Here is a 19,573-nt window from a genome sequence, read left to right on the forward strand (position 1 = left end):
TGGGTAAGTTTGACTTCATGGACCTGGTAAACGGGTTATTTCTAATGACCTTCATTCAAACATGCAGCAGATGACATCTAAACAAAGATTCTTAACAACTTTATACTGACTACCACATGTACAAGGGGCCCTATAGGCATCTGGTTCTCCCGAAATGGTAAGTTCCTAAATCTCAAAATTACCAGTTCAAATTGAAAGGTTAGGAGTAGTATTTACACGTATTGTTTTACTAGTTAAAGCTGCACTCGATCACAGATTGAAGGTTTTGACAACTTTTTTTATTTTTTGTCTGTGAACGAGCCAATTTTTGCGAAAATCCATGGAAAACAGTGATATTAGACTGCTGACAAAAAAAAAATATCGCAGATTTTTATATTTAAATTCAAATATCAATGTTATATGCATTTTGCTTGAACCGTTAGTAAGCCATAAAACATTGATTTTCGACCGGAAATATGCAAATCTGCTATCTGATCTATTGTCAGCAATCTTTTATCATTGGTTTGCAGATATTTACGCAAAAATTTCCTCCTTCCAAGACAAAAAAAATTAAACAAGTTGTAAACACGGTAAATCTGTGAGAGTGCAGCTTTAAATATTGGCAAAATTTCATCCAATGTGAATGTTGGCATTCAAATTGCATGAAAAATAGATCTTTCATACTTTAATCATTGAAAAAAAATCTGTGGGAAATGGCACCCTTTGAAGGAAAACCATGAAAGACATTCACATATTGACACCTTGTTTAAGTATTCAGGCGCACAATTCAATCAATTAGATCACGCTTTTTAAAACAGATCTATGACCCAGTAACCTACTTTTGATCGGACTTCACTTGACCCATACTGTACTCAGTTAAATTCGACCTAGAATGTTTACTGGTACAGAAAATCATTTTGACCTTGAAAAACTATTGGGCATAAAATGTAGCCTTCTAAATGTAAATATTAAATGCTGTCTATGTGCCTGGCCAGTCCAGTCAGGGGGCTTCGTTGAGCAAAAAATAATTCGAGAAAATTAGCATTATACATTATTTACCTAATCTTTAAAGCTCTTCAAAAAGGAGGTATTAAAAGGAACAATGCTTATCTTAGAAATGACATTCAATCATTTTTCAAATAAATTCAGACGTGCAACTTACATTTGATTTTGTCAAGAAAAATACAACAACGAAGGTAAATGTCGTCTGCATCCGTTATGACATATCACGTGACTTGGCGTGAATTTCCCGCCATGTGTCAGAGACTGTCAGCTGGTCGGAGTTTGTGAACTATTGTTTTTATCGAAACAGCGAACTTTTCCACAGGAAAATCAGGATTTTATATCAAAGTAAGAATTTAACAGTAACATACTGCAGTACTGCTCATTTTTGTGTTAATATTTCAAATACAAATACTGTACATGTAAAAAAAAATGATGTATGATGGTATTTTCAGAGGGAGAGATGGAGGATGTGTTTGGTGGGAGAACCTACACAAGAGGTGGTAGAAACAGAAAGCCACTGCTACCAATTGAAAACAAAAATGCAGTGCTGACCGGCAAACAAGACACTGGTTGGTATTTAACTGTCAAACAGCTATTTTTGAAATAGAAATTATACATACATGTATTTCGGTTCTTGGGGAGGTGGGCCACCTCCATAGTTGCAACCCAAAAATTGCGCCCCTCTTATGTTATATCCTGTATCTGACCCTGTATATGTAGCTGAAAGGATACTGACATATATAATAAAAGTAAACATTTTTGTAGTTGACTGAATTAGATGTAATAAATTGGAAAAAATGAGAAAAAGGAAATTTATGTTTCCACTTACAAAATGTACCTGTCTGACCTTATTTTTTCCTCCTGAACCTACTCTTTTATTTGGCATTTTGATCGATTTGAGGATTTCTTTTTATTTATTTCCTATAGAAAGAATTATATCTGTGAATAAGGATCCTGGTTTTCCAAAAATAAAAAAGAGTAAACACAAAATTATGCCTACAACATGTACCTACCTGCTCTCTTTTTTGGGAGAAGTTAGTGGAAACAAATATTAATATATTTTTACCCTAAATTACATGTATGAACACTAAGCCTACTATAGTGAGTTTATTTCCACAATTTTTCAGGGAAAAAGAATGTCCCCAACAAAAAATTGCAACCGAAAAGGTAATCATATCGAAGTTTGGGAAGTGAAAATGTATTTCATTCGTTATCACATAAATAACTTTTTATAAATACATGACATAAAAGTCTTCTCATTACCTGGATTGAATTCACTTACAAACAATAAGTCAAAAGTCAAGATTGCAATTAGTTTGATGTCGGGTATTTATGCGGATCTGATTGTTGTTGCCATGTAATAAGTTTGATTTAGCATTAAAATTATCTAAAATTTAAGCATGCTATCTTTTGTATAACAGATAAAATGATGTGCATTAAAAAAACTGGACTGCAGTGGACATTTATATGAAAAAAAATCAAAATATATCTAAATGAAGTGTATTGAATTGTACATTTTCCAGGAAGCCCAAAATTACAGCAGCAACAAAACAGAAACGACAAAAAGCAGAGATAGTGCAGGTTAAAAACTTTGTATTACAATAATTGCTAGATATTGTGTTTGGTTCCTTTTTTCATTTTTCTTTAAAGGATTTTTTACTTAGCATGTACAAAAAGATTTAAAAAAACACTGCAATTACCGATACTACAAAAATAGTCACTCCAGAGTGATACATTTCAGTCTATAGCTGTTATGACAAATCTAATTGAGAATTAAACTAAACTACTACAAAAATCACAAAGCACTTAGAGAGATTATAAGTATCTATCATGTGTTTCCGGTACGGATAGAAAAATCCGACCCGAGGGCACGTGCGTAAGCCAGTAACGAGGCTTGCCGAGTTACTGGCCACGCAGCGTGCCCGAGGGTAGGATTTTCTATCCGTACCGGAAACACATGATTGATATTTTTTGTTGCATATCTTAATTTATCAATTTGTGGAAAAAATGACATAAAAAACGAACTTTTGTACAATTACACCAAAAAGCGTGTGCGACGTTGTTTACTGACGTCATAGAGCGCAGCAATTTTAAATAACTAAAAATAGCGTTTTTTTACGATTATTTATTATCAATTTTAATTAAGAGTCTTGCAAACATATATATTTGATTGCACTTTATTGAAATGGCATAATATATTTTTCATAAACCATACATTAGAATAAATAAAAAGTGGCGCGTTGTTGCACGTGACTCATCTTACATGGGGTATGTAAGATGGGTTTTTCCAGCACTGGTCACATGACCGGAAACACACGTCCGGTATGCAAGAAAATTTCAGTTTTTCATTAGGAGTGAGAGTGGTCTTGTTTAGGTGTTCACCTCTTACCTATTGAAGAGGTTGTAGGAGCAAGCTTCACCAGGGGTACTTTCTCATGGCGCCTCACAATTGACACTTGTACTGGTTTCATTAGCATTAGCATGTTTCTTATATCAGCTTACAGCTGTCTTCAAAATGAAGCTAAAATTGATGGATATAAACTTAATAATTGCAGCAGCAAGAAGTTAAAGAAAAAGATGATTCTCTTCTTAACGATACCCTGTTTGGCGAAGATATCGTGCCTAGGAAAATGGGAGCAAGAGGTCGCCCAGCTGGAAAGGCCAGTGAAAGTACTTCAAAGCAAGCGAAAAAGGTTTCTGTAGCCGTCCATGAAGACCAGAGTGAAGAGTATGTGGCAGCTTTAACAGTTGAAAACCTGTCCAAAAGAAAGAAAGGTAAAGCTGTAGAGTCACTAGACTTTGTTTTTTAGCTTGTGTGGTTTTTTTTAGAGAAAAAAGTTGGGGTATTGCGATAGCCTTGGAGTCAGCGTCTTAGTTGTTGTTATGTAGAAACTTTTCTTTTGCAAAACTCAAATCCCGATATTTTGCTGAAACTTGGCACATATTTTGCACATGTACAGCAAGGACCAAAACTCTGGCTTTAATAAATGTTATGCCCCTTTTGACTTATACATAAAAGGGCGAGCGTTGGAGTTTGCTCGGTGGTGCTCTTGTAAATATTTCCAATTTTTCAAAGAAAAAGAAAAGCTTCCAGGTACATTGTATTTGTCAAAGCATTTGTGTTGTATTTGTTTTAAAACAAGAAACAAAGGAGTATTCACATGAAACTTGGTACACTTGTTAACCTGAAAACAAAGTTGTTTTGGTGTTGTTTGTCTGCTGAAGAGAATTGTCCATGTTTGAAACTCTGTTTCTATTGGGTAAATAATGTTGCACTTGTCCATCAGAGTGCAGTAATGGAATAAACATGGATGACATAATTATACCATAAACTGTTCATGCAAATAAGTAAGTTTTTATCAGGCTTAGTAAATATAACATAAAAGGACCATGACCTTCATATTTTAGAGACAGCATCAGAAAGCAGGGATGACAAAGTTGGCAACTGGTTGAAGACAGCGCAATGCTCCCAGGTTTGACTACCCACTTTTGGTCAATTGGGCTTTTAAATCAACTTATCCGAGTTCTTACACTTCAGAATGTTGTTCATGTACTTTATGCCTAAAATTGTTGCAAAATATATTTCCATTGCAGAGTCCAATTTTTGAGTAATTGCTTGACATCAGTTTTTTTTTATCAATTCCTGCTATATAAATTACAGAATTTGAGAAAGCTCGGAAAGCATTTTACCAGTGCATGGCTTGCAGATAACTAAGTTAGATCACTGCTTGTTTTCCTTTTCTCCAACATGTAGTTTGATCCTTGGTTTCAGCATACAGCTGGAAGTATTGATTTAAACTCACAAGAGATCAACATGGAGGAGCCAACTCTACCAATTAATGATGACAAGTCTAGAGCTGTGGCAGGGGAGGCTACTATTGTTGAGGACAAGGGACATAACACTAGTAATGTGGAAGACAGTAGGGGAAATAACTCTAGCATTGAGGTCAGGAGAGGGGCGGAAGTGATATCAGGTACAATAAACTTGTTGTTTGTTATGCTGCCCTTTCTAAATTTATCTAGGTTTAGATTTCAACATATTCTTGTAGCAACAAATTGAATCACAGCAAATAAGGTAAGGTTAAAGTTTTTTTTTACCTTTTATTTATTCTGGGTATAAATGGTATTGATGTGTGAATAAGGCTATGCAAGTCTTAGGCTGAGAGATCTATACCCTGTATTTTGTCTTAGTTTTTATTGTAAGGAATGAAAAGAAAAAAATCAGAATGAACTTGCTGTTATTGTAATATTCTACCAGAAATGTGCCAATAAAGGTTGAATGAATTTTGTATATATATGTAATTCTATTCTACAAGCTGGTCAATCATTGAAATTAGACTTTTGGATGAACAAGCCCTAATACATAGACTATAGCTTGGCATCAAATTTCGAACAAGCCCTGCTAATAAAATTCAAAACTTGAGCAAGCCCGGAAGACATTTTACCAGTGCAGAGCTTGCGGGCTTGATTTCGACCACTGCAAGGCGAAATCAAACTTAAGAAATATTTTTTTAACCAGTTCTTTATAAGAAAACCAAGGGTATTAGTTCTGGGTATGTCAGAAGGCTTGCGGGCGTGTGTGCTAGCGGGCAGAGGCAATAATTCATGTTTGGCATGACATGCATAGAGGGATTCAAGACCCAGGACACTTAAAGCGTGATAAGATTTTTATATATTTTTTTGTCGCATAGCAGCATTAATTTTCTTGTTTTATATCTCTTTCATTTTTTCCAAAGCTGATGAAAGAAGAGCTAAGCTGTTTCCAAGCCAGTTTGATTCCAACATGGCGACTGTTTTGAGCAACATTGGTCACCTTCCGAGCGCAAAGTCTGAAAAATATCTGCAAGGTCAGTGGTTGTCTGAATTACTGGTCAAGATGATTATAAAAGACTTTTGTCCTTAGTTAAAACGTTATATTTTACAACGATTGTGAAGAAAGCTATGATAGCTTATACTAAGTCACTCTCGTTCGCATGATGTTGCTGTCTTGTGATGTGGGGGAAACCGGAGTACCCAGAGAAAATCCACTTGTCCGGCTTGGTGACCACAAACTTAACTCACATGCGCCCAGGCCGGGAATCGAACCCAGGTCGCCTTGGTGAGAAGCGAGTGTGCTATTCACTGCGCTAACTAAGAGTAAATCCTATAGGCTGAAATTTAAAAAAGACCAAATTGTAATAGTGTAAAATGTAAGGATATTGATGTCCTTGTAAACATATTAACTGATACAAAAAAATATGCAAAATGCACCTCTGTCATTCTGGCTAAAAAAAATCAGGACCCCTTGGAACTGAGGGTGGTCTTGGGTTGTGGGGGAAACCAGCGTACCAAGAGAAAACCAACTTGTCAAGTTTGTTGACCCCAAAACAAATTCACAAACAACCATAGGCATCTTCATGAGATTAGGATCAATAATATAGTAAAAATATTGACTCTTAAAAGGAGCGAAAGCAATGGGATATAGTGATCTTGTAGAAAATGTGTCTTTCTCCTGAAGAAATTGTTGATTCGAGTCCAATACGGACATGTTCTCTTTGCCTCTCAAAAATGACACAACTATTGATTTTACACAGTAACCATACTGAAAATTGATTCATATGAGCATATTGCCGCCTTCACAATCCAACTATAACAATTTACATGTGTTATATAAACTAAACTGTGATGGTTTCAGGCAAGAAAGGAGCGTTCTTGAATCAACTCCGTGGCATGCACTCTTTAAAAGATTATTCAAGATCAAGAAGAGAGAGCTTTGGAAAAGATAAAACCGGTAAGATTTATACCTGCCATATTTCAGGAGGGCCTCCTAGTTGATTTTGCTCTGGAAATCAGGGATGTTTGTCCTAACCAGGGGGATTTTGTCCTCAACCAGGGGGATTTTGTCCTCAACCAGGGGAATTTTGACCTTGACCAGGGGGATTTTGTCCTCAACCAGGGGGATTTTGTCCTCAACCAGGGGAATTTTGACCTTGACCAGGGGAATTTTGTCCTCAACCATGGGGATCATTGATCTTCATTGACCTAATCCCAGATGTCAGTTTTTGGTTTTGTTCTGCTATTAAAAGCATTTTATTTAACTAGCATTTCTTTCTAACTTAAAAAGCATTGTATTGATTATATAGGTTGTAAGAAAATGTATTGTGTGATGCAATCTAGTCCACATTATTACAGACACAGTAGAGACAGGTAATGACGTGTACACAAGTGGAACGTCCTATACCAAATATACAACTGGCAGCCAACTCACGGGACTGACTACTGCCACTGGCAGCCAACTCACAGGAATGACCACTGCCACTGGCTTTACAACTGGCAGCCAACTCACGGGAATGTCCACTGCCACTGGCTTTACAACTGGCAGCCAACTCACGGGAATGTCCACTGCCACTGGCTTTACAAGTGGCAGTCAAATCACGGGAATGTCCACTGCCACTGGCTTCACAACTGGCAGTCAAATCACGGGAATGTCCACTGCCACTGGCTTTACAAGTGGCAGTCAAATCACGGGAATGTCCACTGCCACTGGCTTTACAACTGGCAGTCAAATAACCGGACAGACCACTGGTCTGTATGCTTAAATATTTTATTTAGATTTTTTGGTTGATTTCCGATGTATACCGGTAGCTTTTTATCTCACCTGACCATGAATTGCTCATGGTGAACTATCATGATCACATTTGGTCTGCTGTATGTCATCCATTGTCTGCCTTTGCTTTAAGCAATTTTTCTTCCTAAATGACTTGGTCAATTAATGAACCATAACTGGATCCTACCTTTGGTGGTCCTTTTTCAGATGCCTTCAACGAAAAGGTTCCATGCAAAGCTCTAGTTGCCATTGAAACCAAAGAAAATGTTTTAATATCTTCTGCTCAGAAATTACTGACTTGTAAGATTTGTAAAAGATTTTAGAGAAATGTTCTACAAACATTCTTTAAGCCACATTAATTCATTAAAAAACTTGGTAGCCAGGAGGTGTGGTTGGTTTTCCTGATATGTCTATTTTTTCAAAATAATTTTCGATGACTGTCCCCTCACTATCAACTTCAATTCCTTCAAACCATGAGTATTCAAAAATAATCACAAAAAATGTTCTTATGGTGTCCCACTACTAAATCTTGTTATTCCATGTTTGTTTCTTAAAAGATATGATCTGCAGAGGGTGGGTTTGTATTTTTTTTTTTTAAATAGAAAAATACTAATCTCAGTATACAACTCACCCCACGATTCTCAGCCCCCCCACCCACACGCCTCCAAAAAATAGTCCAAGTAAACTTATAAAATCCATGGTAAAACAAAATATGCAAAGAATACATCAAACTTATGTCAAATCCTGGATCAGTCTCTGATACCTTGTTTCACAATCATTATAAAATGCACTGTTTTATCTTGTTAGTTATGTCCTAATGATATGTTTCAGACCAATTATCTACAGTGGTGTCAGGATCTAGGCTTGTTTCAGCAGCTTCAACAGACGTTTCAATTGAGAAAGATGTGTCTAAGACAAGTTGTCTTAAAAAACTGTGTACGTCCTGCTTTAACTTTTTAATGAATGAATGATGGGACAAGCATCTTTCGTTCTGTCCATCTGTTTATTTTTATTATTAGCTTATTAGCTTTTCAAAGAAAAAAAGTTTAAATATTGTCAAAAGATCTGCTTGCACTAACTTGGAAGTGATTCAAACTGTTTAACATCTGCTTGCATTCATTTTAAAGTAATTCAAAGTGACTTACATCTGCTTCCACTTACTTGAAATATATTCATATGGCTTATCTCTGCTTGCAATTAAACTTAAAAGCAATTCATACCAGTTTACATGTGTATGTCTGTTTGCACTAACTTGAAACAGATTCATATAGCTTATGTCAGCTTACACTTATACTTGAAAGTGATTCATATAGCTTACATCTGCTTGCACTATCTTAAAAGTGATTCACATGGCTTATGTATGCTTGCACTTTCTTGTAAGTGATTTATACTGGCTTTCATCTGCTAATACAATTGATTGAAAGTGATTCATACCAGTTTACATTTGTTTGCACTATTGAGCTGAAATTTATATCAAGTTGAACATAAGTGTTGAATCAAAAACCTTTAGCCCGGTAAAGTGAACGCACACCTTTGCATCGATTTCTGCTCATTTCAGCTGCCCCAAAGGCCAAGACCTACTTTTCATCAACATTGAGAAAGAGTACATCACCCAATGAAATGTTTCCCTCTGATCTGTCTGAGATTGTAGGATCTGGTAAGTCTGATGTTCCTGAAAGATCAGGCCTCAATATCATTCAAATATTTAAGTCATATCTTTATCTCATTCTCAACTCACTTTTCCACATTACAGTATGACATTATTCAAAATTAATAATGTTTTACTATTTTTAGAAGCAAATTCTGCATTATGTTGATAAACATCATTATGTTGATTAACATCATTGCTCAATATTCTAAAAGGAAATATTTCTATAGTACAAAATGTTCTTGTGTTAAACTCAAAAATAATTAATTGGATTTGAGTACAATTTTTGCTCTCAAAATATTTTTCTATGAAATATTGGCCAAATATCTTAATCAAAATAATCTGTGGGAGAAAGGGTAAAAAGGGTAAACATGTACTATTCAATATATATTATATTATAATACTGTTATTCCTTATTAGCATTATTCCTGAGTAAATTTATTTGTTGTAGGTAGCAAAATAAAGCAGCTGGAACAGGAGAAGACTCCAAAGAGGCCAAATGAATTCATCATGCCAAGGTAAGGTTTAATGAGCTCATCTGATCTTCTTTATTAGCATCCAAAAACCTGGCCATTACTCAAAAAATATTCAGGATATTCAAATGAAACTTGGTACACATGTTGCGAGAGACAATATGCACATGTTCAGTGCCTTGATAATTTGAAAAAAGTAATGCCTTCTTTTTTAATTGTTAAAAATCATTCAAATACTTTCATGAAACTCTGTGCACATGCCCTTAGTGACAGTATGGACATGTGTAGCAAGGATCGTAACTTCAGCTTTTTTGTCAAGTTATGTTCCTTTATAGTTTGAAAATGTAATGCAATTTTTTTTTATTTTTGGCATTTACTTTTTACCTTTCAAGATAATTACAAGAAACTTTTCAAGATAATTACACATTACTGCTTACACATATCATCCCTGACAATGTGCACATGTAAATGAACCCATAACTGGCCATAACTCAAAAACTGTACACAAGAAACATGCTTATACTTTTTAAATATCTAATGGAGCCAAAATATTATCTGAATTGATCACTAAAAATTGTTTTTGCCCCTTTCAAAGGAGGCGGGTCATATAAATTGCATCAGTCAGGTGGATGGTCACTAGACCATGTCTTGTTTGCACAATAGTTTGAGAACAGCTTGACGTAGGAACATTTAACTTCAGCTATAGGATGCCTTTTACCAGTTAATGTCCCCTTGACCAGTAGATGATCCCTGTGGTCTTGGGGCTCAGTAGGTCAGGGGTCAAGGTTATGGTCAATACATGGCAAAAAACATAAATGCACTAGCATTGCCTTAAAATTAACATCAGGGGAATGTATTTTGAATGGAGACTCTGTAAATATCCTGCTTTTCTTGACGTTTTATGACATTTTTTTTGTAAAAACAAAGGCCTTTTAAGAAAAAAAAACTCATTTAAATCATAGTTATCAAGTTTCCATTAATTTTTATTTTACTGCAGATCTCCAGTTAAGGTCTTGTCACGGCCCTGTCGCCAAGGCAACCTTGATCAGAAAAACTCCACACAGCTGTTTACCACAGGGTTTGTGGAAATTGCGGATATCATACCAACCATATCTGCCATTGAGGGGGCATCAGGTAAATATCATCTCAATTAAAAATGCATGGTTATCTAACCTTTTTTATAAGTTATGTTTTAGAAGTATTCGAGAACCAAGGTTGGAGCTTGTTCTCGAACATTTTTCCTTCTATTTTCATATTAAATATACCTACGCTGCATCGAAACCAAAATATGACGAGGAGTCGAGCAATATAGTTGGTCCCAAGTACAAAAATCATGCACGAAACCTTATGGCTCCCTCGAGGTCATAATTTCACACTTTTTCCCGAACGCTAATCCAAAATAAAAAAGGTTTTAAAATTGCAATGAAATGACAGTCAGTGAAAGGCAATTTGATAAGGTGTGAAAAACCGTTTATCACTGTTCACGCATGACCAATAGTAGTTGATAAGGGCATTTGAGAAGATAATTATGAAAAGTTAAATACACTGAAAGATATTTCATAACAGACTGGAAAATAGACATTCCGGTCGTTCGAAACATCGGTTCCCTCATGGTTTTTGCTCAGACCCAGCGTCCTCGAGCGATCGCAGTTTAACTGTATACACCTTTATTTTTATACATGCATGCACCAAGGGTATGTTTAAAATTGAATTTTACATCTATACAGACTATACTAAAATATACCTTATCGTCTTAAATTTAATCACATCTATTCATGCATGAACCAAGAAAGTTGTTATGAAATTGCTTTTTCTATATTAAATGTCTTATTTCGACTTCAGAATATAGATTTTATGTCATGAAACGATTAATATGGTTATAGGTTATTATTTATGTATTACAAATTAAACAGATTTAATCCAAGTAGGCAACAGAAGCTGTAGAACTAAGTTTGTTTAATTTGTCATACTTGACTTATGATTGACTCGTTTAAAACTGTCGGTATTGGATCACAAAGTGTGATATGGTGAAATATATGAATCAATTCACTCACATAGCTTTTATAGATTAATGAAACATTGTGCAGGAAATTCTTCGCTCCGGCTTCTTTGAAGCGATAAATAAAATTTATTTAGTTCTATAATAATGCTCTGTGATATGATTTTGTAGAAAGGACACAGTGATGTACTTGACTTCTTTCTCTTTCAGGGGAGAGGGATGTTGAAACACCTTATCAGGTTTGGATTAAAAGTGCACTCTCACAGATTAACTGTTTTGACAACTTTTTGTCTTTTTTGTGGCAGATTTCTGCCATTAAAAGCCTCATTTGATCAAAACTTAAATAATGTTGTATTTGAAAATTATCATATTATAATATTCTTTCAAGTGTAGGTATTCAAGATAATAAAACTCACTGTATACAATATCAGGGCCAGTACTTAATATATTAAAGGTGACTATAAATCATTTGCTAGTTTTTCATTGCAGCCCAGCCCCCTTTTTTTGCCGCTCTTTCAATTTTAATGACTAAAAAAAGGTTATGAACTGGGGTCTTAATTTGCCTATCTGTCTGTCTGGGAACGGTGTTTATTCATACCATCCGGTGTCAATGTAAACATTTACATGTTAAGAAGAATATTTATGTTGGTGTTTATAGTTCATCTAAAAACAAATGTATATGGTCCTTTATGCAATAAAACATATTTGATGATGAAACAGTCGTCCCATTTTTAACCAAAAAATGGATTAAAATCAAGCAATTAATTTTTATTGGCCTTGGCAAGGCCTGTGATTAGCACTTTTGAGTTTGAACACCCTATTTCACTCCATTGATTGATATCAGCTTATGTAAGAAGTTTATTGAATACAAGTAAATTGTAATTTGCAAGCGATGCATGTTTTTTATGTTTCTCTCCCCAATAGAAATCATATAATGCGACAGCTGAAGTGGTCGACAAAATCCAAGATGTCGCGAACGAGAAACCAGTACACACTAGCACACCAAACAAAGGCGCAACATCCAGGGATAAACAAGACTACTTTAATGTAAGAATTTAATATTATTATAGTAATTTGATAAAAACAGTAGCTTACTTTTGATCCTCGGCCAAAACCCTAGAGGTAAGAAACATGATATGGTAATGGTAGGCTGAAACAGGGGTTCCAAAGTTCAGGGTTCACCCAGAAATAAGGATCTAGAGGTTTAAATTTCATACCATCGTACAGTTGTTTTTAGACATCTTAATATAAATATATTAGAAAGTACCTTGAAATGACTGGAAACAGTTTTAGCAGCAGTTTAAGCCAATGCTTTGGGAATGAACCAATAACACTTAAACAGATGCTCGACTACTTATAAGACATTAGGCTGTTAGAACCTGTCTTATCTCTAGACTGGCAAATTAAAAAAAATATCCTAATTCAGTTACAACATAAATATTATTTGTTATGACTTTATAGGCATAACGACATTTATTTTTAGGAAATAAACCGCTCTATTTAAGTTCTGTAAGAATTGTTTATGTAGTCGCAGTAATACACAACTTTGTAATTTTGACGCATTGTGGTCATTTGTTTACACTTTCTGACAGCCGGAAGTGCAATTAATTTTTATAGACTGCTTTCGATTCTGGGATCGAATGTAATCAGATATCAAGATTTAAGGCTGAAATTATAAACCAGTCTGTCATAGCTCTTCCTTTCCGTTTTCGTCGTCTGTAGGATAGCATACAAAAATTTACAAAATCACTTATAAAATAATGTAATTCATTCTGACTTGTACTGCAAGAAAATACTTCTTAACTTTCTTATCTTACTGAATAATACATACTTAACTTCAGCTGGTGATAATTTATACTTTCATAGCACTGTCTCCCTCTGACATCATTGACAGTATGGTACAAACCTTGGTTAAAGCCTTGTTTGACAATGTTCCCAGAGGATTGACATGATTCGATTTCCCCTCAATGAAGTCAATATTCATCAATTGCCACATTTGGAAAAAAAGCGGTGATATTTCACTGATAAAATTTCATATTTCATTCTCGATGTGATTCTTCTGCTTTAAGATTGAACACATACTATATAAACATATTGTTTTGTGTTTGTATACAATATAACATATGTAATTTATGCAATCATCTTACATAATTAAAGACTTTGTTTGAAAATGTTTTTTTTCTAAATTTTATTTGAAATGCATACACTTAAGTGTTATACATTAAAAATGATAAAATATGTATATTTTTTGTTTACTTGTATATATAGCAATTTGACCTGTCATCCGTGAAACTGGATTATGAGGAAGATGACCTCCTTCATTTCAACACGTCCGGTCACAGCGTAAACTCTGAAGAAATCGTTCCTCTCTCCCGTACATACATAGACGAACAAGAGGTACTGTATACTAAGTCATGGGCATGGCTTGTCTGAAATTGATGCATTGCCCTTTTTAATTTGTCTTAAAAGTAAAGAATTTGAGGTATTGTGATAGACTTGGTTGTTGTTGTTGGTGGCATATTTTTTTTTATTTTTTCATAAAAAACAAACAAACACAGAGTGTGTCATTTACAGTAAAATTAATAACATGTTTCTTGCATCAATAATCTTGTTTAAATCTTTGCTTGTTTCAATGTTGCCTTAACATCAGCCATTTATATGTTCTTTCAAAATGATAAATCGGTGCAGATGTTCATCTTCGTTGGGCAACTTTGCCATAATCCATTATCCGCATCACATGTCGTGATAATCTTTAAGGGGTGTAATGATAATCATTTTGAGTGACGTTCTATAGTTCTATAAAACATTGGCTATAACTGAAAATCTGTTTAAGATATTGAAATGGAACTTCGTACATGTTGCCAGAGAAGATACACACATGTATAGGAAGGCTGATAACTCGGGCTTTTATAATTGTTGAGTTATGTCCCTTGTTTGAAAAAAAAAAAGAAGAAGCTGACAAGCATTGATGTTCGCACAATGACGCTCATGTTCTGTTAAAAGAATTGTCTTGTTTCTCACAGTGCCAATTGTTTAGAACTTGTAAAAGTTAACAATGTTGCTAACAGCATATTGTTCAGTATTTGAGGTTCCATTGGACTTGGGCCATTTCAAGAAAGATCTTCGTCAATTTTAGTCATAAATTGTAATGATCGTAGTGTCATAGTTTCGTTTTTTAGCTACATATTTGAGTCAGAATTAAAGATGAACACAAAATTGAAGAAAAAAAGGGAGCAATGTGTTTCCATTTATGATGTTTATAATTAATAATTGTTAATTCATAAAGTCACAACTAAAATCATTTATTTATTAAATGGGACTTTTATCCATTTAGACATGACTGAGTTAGATTTAAAACTCAGCTAAAGAAAACAAACGATGCCAAAATTGCGCAAAAAAATCCACTAGTTCCCTGTCATAATGTTGGCCATAACTTGAAATGGGCAGTAAGTCTGGTGAGACTATTGCTGAAGTATTTGTTAAGTTATGTCCCTTGAACTACTTAAAAAGAATGGACAAACATTTACGATTGCTTCAAATGCCATTTTCCATTGTAGGCTTTTGATGAGGTTCAGTTTGACAAGATTACATTATTGGCAGAAAAACTAACAAATCTCAGCACGAAATCCAAAGGAAATTCTAAACAAGCACATATTTCGACCAATGAAATCCTAGGAATACCCATATCATCCCAGTCTGTGAATATTACAACCAAAGTAAATCCTAAGCTTACACAGAAACAAAGAAAGCCAGAGAGGAAGGTTTCCACAAGAGCAGTGGCCATAGTGAAACCCCAGGCCAAGAAAACAAAACACCAGCTACAGAGGGAGTACGCCCATTACATAAGGCCGAAGAGTATAGGGGTACAGAGAAAGAGGGGTAAAGGAAGGCGGAGCAGTTCTTCAAGATCAGCTATGACTTTTAATGCAGAGTTAAAAAAGAGACCTTCGTCAAATATACCAGACTTGAAGGATCTTTTTGTTACAAGGAAGCATTCGAAGAAGCCTGTCACTGTCAAGAATGGTCCCATTAAAGATTTACATAATCTGTTTATGGCGAGATCTGATGGAGGGCAGAGGTTTGTTACCAATGGGGGTTATGAGCTAGTGAATGCTGATGTCCCTATATGTCCATTGATGAGCCTACCTTTCACGTGTTGGGAGGTTCCTGTGAAGATGATACAGTGTAGAGATCATGAAAGGAGTTATGAGGTGCTTTGCTCAGTGCCTCCAATTGGTTTGTACTAGTTTTTAATTTAATTGGATTTCGTTTGTGTTAAACTTGTAAACGAAACACTGTTAAAGCAGTGGCCAGTCATCTATAGATCTATGTGGTGACTGGGCAGAAACATAGAATTGTTGAGTACCAGTAGTATGGAAGGATGTGTCACACTTAAGTTCATGCTCTCATCTAAAAAAGTAGCTACATTGGTAGTCTATGAAGCCAGATCATAGCTGTATGTCTGATATGGGGATTTCCATTGAACTCCACTCCTTTTAAGTGAAGTAGTTTCTTTGCACATCATGATGGATCCATGTTCTAGTGATAAAACACTTTGATCAACCACATTCACCACTATAAATACTTATAATCGTCTTCCAAGAGGGACATTTAACTGGGGTCCAGTGCTGTGGTGCCATACTTAGCCATAAGTTAAAGAACAAGTATAGCTCCAAACCTGTTTACATTCTGTCTGTGCACAATTTGCCATAACCTTAAAAGACTCATGCTCTCACTTGGGCCTGACACTAATTGATCACATTCAACCCTCTTGTTTGCTCATAATATTTATACTTTTCATTATGTGCTACTTCTTTGGGCAGTTTAAACCTATTCAAAATAACCATTTATTGTACAAATGTCTGTCTGTCTAATAAAGTCTCCATTAGGGGGAATTGTCACAATTCTGTGACATTTCTAGTTTAATTTGATACTCTCCAAACACTTGCAGACACTTTTTCATTTTTAGAACATGATGCATAACATGTAATTGTAGTACAATCTTTAAAAATAAAATTGATGTCCCATATATAATTTTATGTACATGTAATGTCCATGTCACAGTGATATTTTTAACTATTATGCAATAGTTAACAATTGGCTGAGTTTATACTTTTGTATTTCTCCTGTAAATGTAAGTTATATGATTTCTTGTTTCTTTTTCAGATAACCTTGTACTGTAAAGATCACTGGCCACAAACAATAAACCTACATGTACATTATCATTATATAAAAATCTGTGATTGTAAAACAAGAAATAATATTTATTTCTTGTTATATTTATTATAATATTTGTGTAAATTATAATACATGTTTAAATACACAGATGGCAATCTCAATGACAGATAGTTAGAATTTGTTTGTATAGAAAGATAAAGAAACCACCATCTCTGAGTGATAGTGCCACCTCTGTGAAAATGTATACATTAGATTGTTTTTATTTTTTTGGTATAATTATTATAAAACATGTGTTATTAATAATACATTATGGTAGTATCAATGGGAGGTAATGAGAATTTTTGGACATATTAAATTATATATATATAAAAAAAATTCTCATCACCTCATGTATACATTTTATATATGTAAATAACACTATTTCTGGCTGATACTGCCTCCTATGTGAAAATATATACATGAGATAACATTTAATTTTTGTTATAATAAAATAATTATATTACTGATTTAATAAAAAAAATATAATTATATAATTTATATTACATATGTAAATACACAAGAGGCAGTCATAAAAAAAACATCACCTTTGTCTGAAACTGCAACCTAGGCATAAATGTGTACATGATATTACATTTAAGTTATAATAAAAATAATTATAATTTATTATTGGTTATTGTAATGTAAGTTGTAATACATAGGTAAATACACAAGTGGCAGTCATAAAAAAACATTTATTCTGACTGATACTGCCACCTATACAAGAATGTATACAAGAAATTACATATTTTTATATAATGATTCTTGTGAACAAGGTATTTTATAATGTTTATGAAAATACACAGGTGGCAGTATATACTATATACCGGTACAGATAAAAAACACATCTCTGATTGAAACTGCCACCTATGTGTAAATGTATACTTGAGATTACATTTATTTGTGTTTTAATTATATGTATTCTAATACATGTATAAATGTATGCATGTGTTAATGACATGTATTCTGTTCAGTATTCATTGAAAATATGTGAACAATATTAATCATACCTCCTTATACACTCAACAAACACTCCTACCCACAGGGTACAAAAGGTAGAAAAATTAGCTTGTATATATGCTTATCAAATATTGCTCTCCATGAGCCAATTTCTGACCACTATGTGCACGAGTGTATAAGCAAGGTTTTGTTGATTTTGTATTGTGTTCAAATTATATACTCTTTTTTTTTCCTTCAAATCTGTGATCCAGATCCTTTGTGCTTTCAACAGCTATCTCAGAGACTTTTACATCCAATAGTGCTTGTACTTCATTGTTTGTGTCTATAATGTTAAATTAACTCCTGTGTATAAAGTTTGCATTTAGATATTTCACGATGCATACATGTATTACAGTCGCACCCCGTTGGCTCGAACTCGCTTGGCTCGTTGGTTCTTTGGCGTAAACAAGATGTAAAGGACCAATTTCTATTGCTAGAACTACTCGAGGCTCGAGGCATTTTCACTGGTTCCTTGGAGTTCAAGCCAACTCAATAAGACTGTATTAAACAATGTACTGTTATCTTATATGTGCTATTCAAATGTGTCCTGATTTGTTACATTGTATACAATGTTTGTGTAAGCGTGTATAATTATAAAATATGTGCTGGATTGTATGAACTATATTTGTAATTGAATGTTTACAATGAATTGTTGTGTCAAATAAAATTAGTTGGAACCTTGGATGGTGACTTTCATTATTACCAGTTATTTACCAATTAAAACTCTCTTTAATGTACATGTAGTTCAAGGGTTTAGCCTTGATTTATTATCCTCTCCATATCTCCTATGCACAGCTGCTGATCAAACTTGGCCAAAGGCTCAACTTCTATGTTTTCATGGACTGAAAATTGGTGATTTATTTTAGTCTTTGTTATAACTAATATGGCATACATGTAGATGTATATATAAACGTTTATCTACTGCAAATTGTATTTATAAATTTGAATTAAGTTATTTTATCTCCAATTGTAATAAAACATTTTTAATGACAATGATGGTGGAGTGGAGTGGTGGTTAAGATATATAATCGACCTTTGATTAGACAAAGCCTAGGTTGCGGAAATTTCCCACCTGGATTGAGTCGCCACCTGTCTTAAGCAGCCACTTTGACCTTTTCCCAAAGGTGGCCACTTAATACAGGATTGACTGTATTTCCGACGTATTACCCACATTACTACATGTAGGTTAAAGGTTTAGCGTTGATTTAGTATCCTTTTCGTATCTCCTATGCACAGCTGCTGATCAAACTTGGTCATAGGTTCGACATGTCAAGGTGGCGTACTGAAACCACGGTGAAGCCTTGCTAGGTCAAGGTCACAACTCGCGGAAAGAGGGTAGACACGTGCACGAAAAGAAACGTTAAATGTCCTCCGCATCTTAATGAACCCGTACTGGAACAATTGTATTCAAATGTATTAAAGTTAGGTTTAGTGTGATTACGGGTCATGATCCCAACCAGCTGTTACTTTTGTTAGATCTCTAAATTAACTTCTACCGGACCTTCTACAAATGTATGTCTACTTAAGTCTTGGTTTGAATTTGCGTCATCGTGTGGTACAAATGTTTCGATTCTGTCCAAATATTTATATCAGTATTGGGAGACCTCAAAAATCTATTTTTATTTCAACCCATAATATAAACACGTGTTGTCTGTTTAACATACACGCCA

General features: G+C 34.5%; 1 protein-coding gene across 1 annotated transcript; it reads left to right on the top strand.

Moving 5' to 3' along the window:
• Nucleotides 1-1,152: 1,152 nt before the first annotated feature.
• LOC128209183 (uncharacterized) lies at nucleotides 1,153-18,526 on the top strand. The gene is made up of 19 exons (XM_052913105.1): nucleotides 1,153-1,329; nucleotides 1,437-1,553; nucleotides 2,112-2,151; nucleotides 2,508-2,565; nucleotides 3,540-3,759; nucleotides 4,393-4,457; nucleotides 4,757-4,958; nucleotides 5,721-5,831; nucleotides 6,659-6,754; nucleotides 7,156-7,548; nucleotides 8,402-8,506; nucleotides 9,129-9,227; nucleotides 9,670-9,736; nucleotides 10,689-10,825; nucleotides 11,901-11,929; nucleotides 12,615-12,737; nucleotides 13,959-14,087; nucleotides 15,248-15,926; nucleotides 16,857-18,526. Exons 2-19 carry the CDS (start codon nucleotides 1,445-1,447, stop codon nucleotides 16,871-16,873), a joined length of 2,679 nt encoding a protein of 892 aa, XP_052769065.1. The 5' UTR covers nucleotides 1,153-1,329; nucleotides 1,437-1,444; the 3' UTR covers nucleotides 16,874-18,526.
• Nucleotides 18,527-19,573: the final 1,047 nt, after the last annotated feature.

Source organism: Mya arenaria, chromosome 11 (assembly GCF_026914265.1).
Source record: "Mya arenaria isolate MELC-2E11 chromosome 11, ASM2691426v1".
Classification (NCBI taxonomy): Eukaryota; Metazoa; Mollusca; class Bivalvia; order Myida; family Myidae; genus Mya; species Mya arenaria.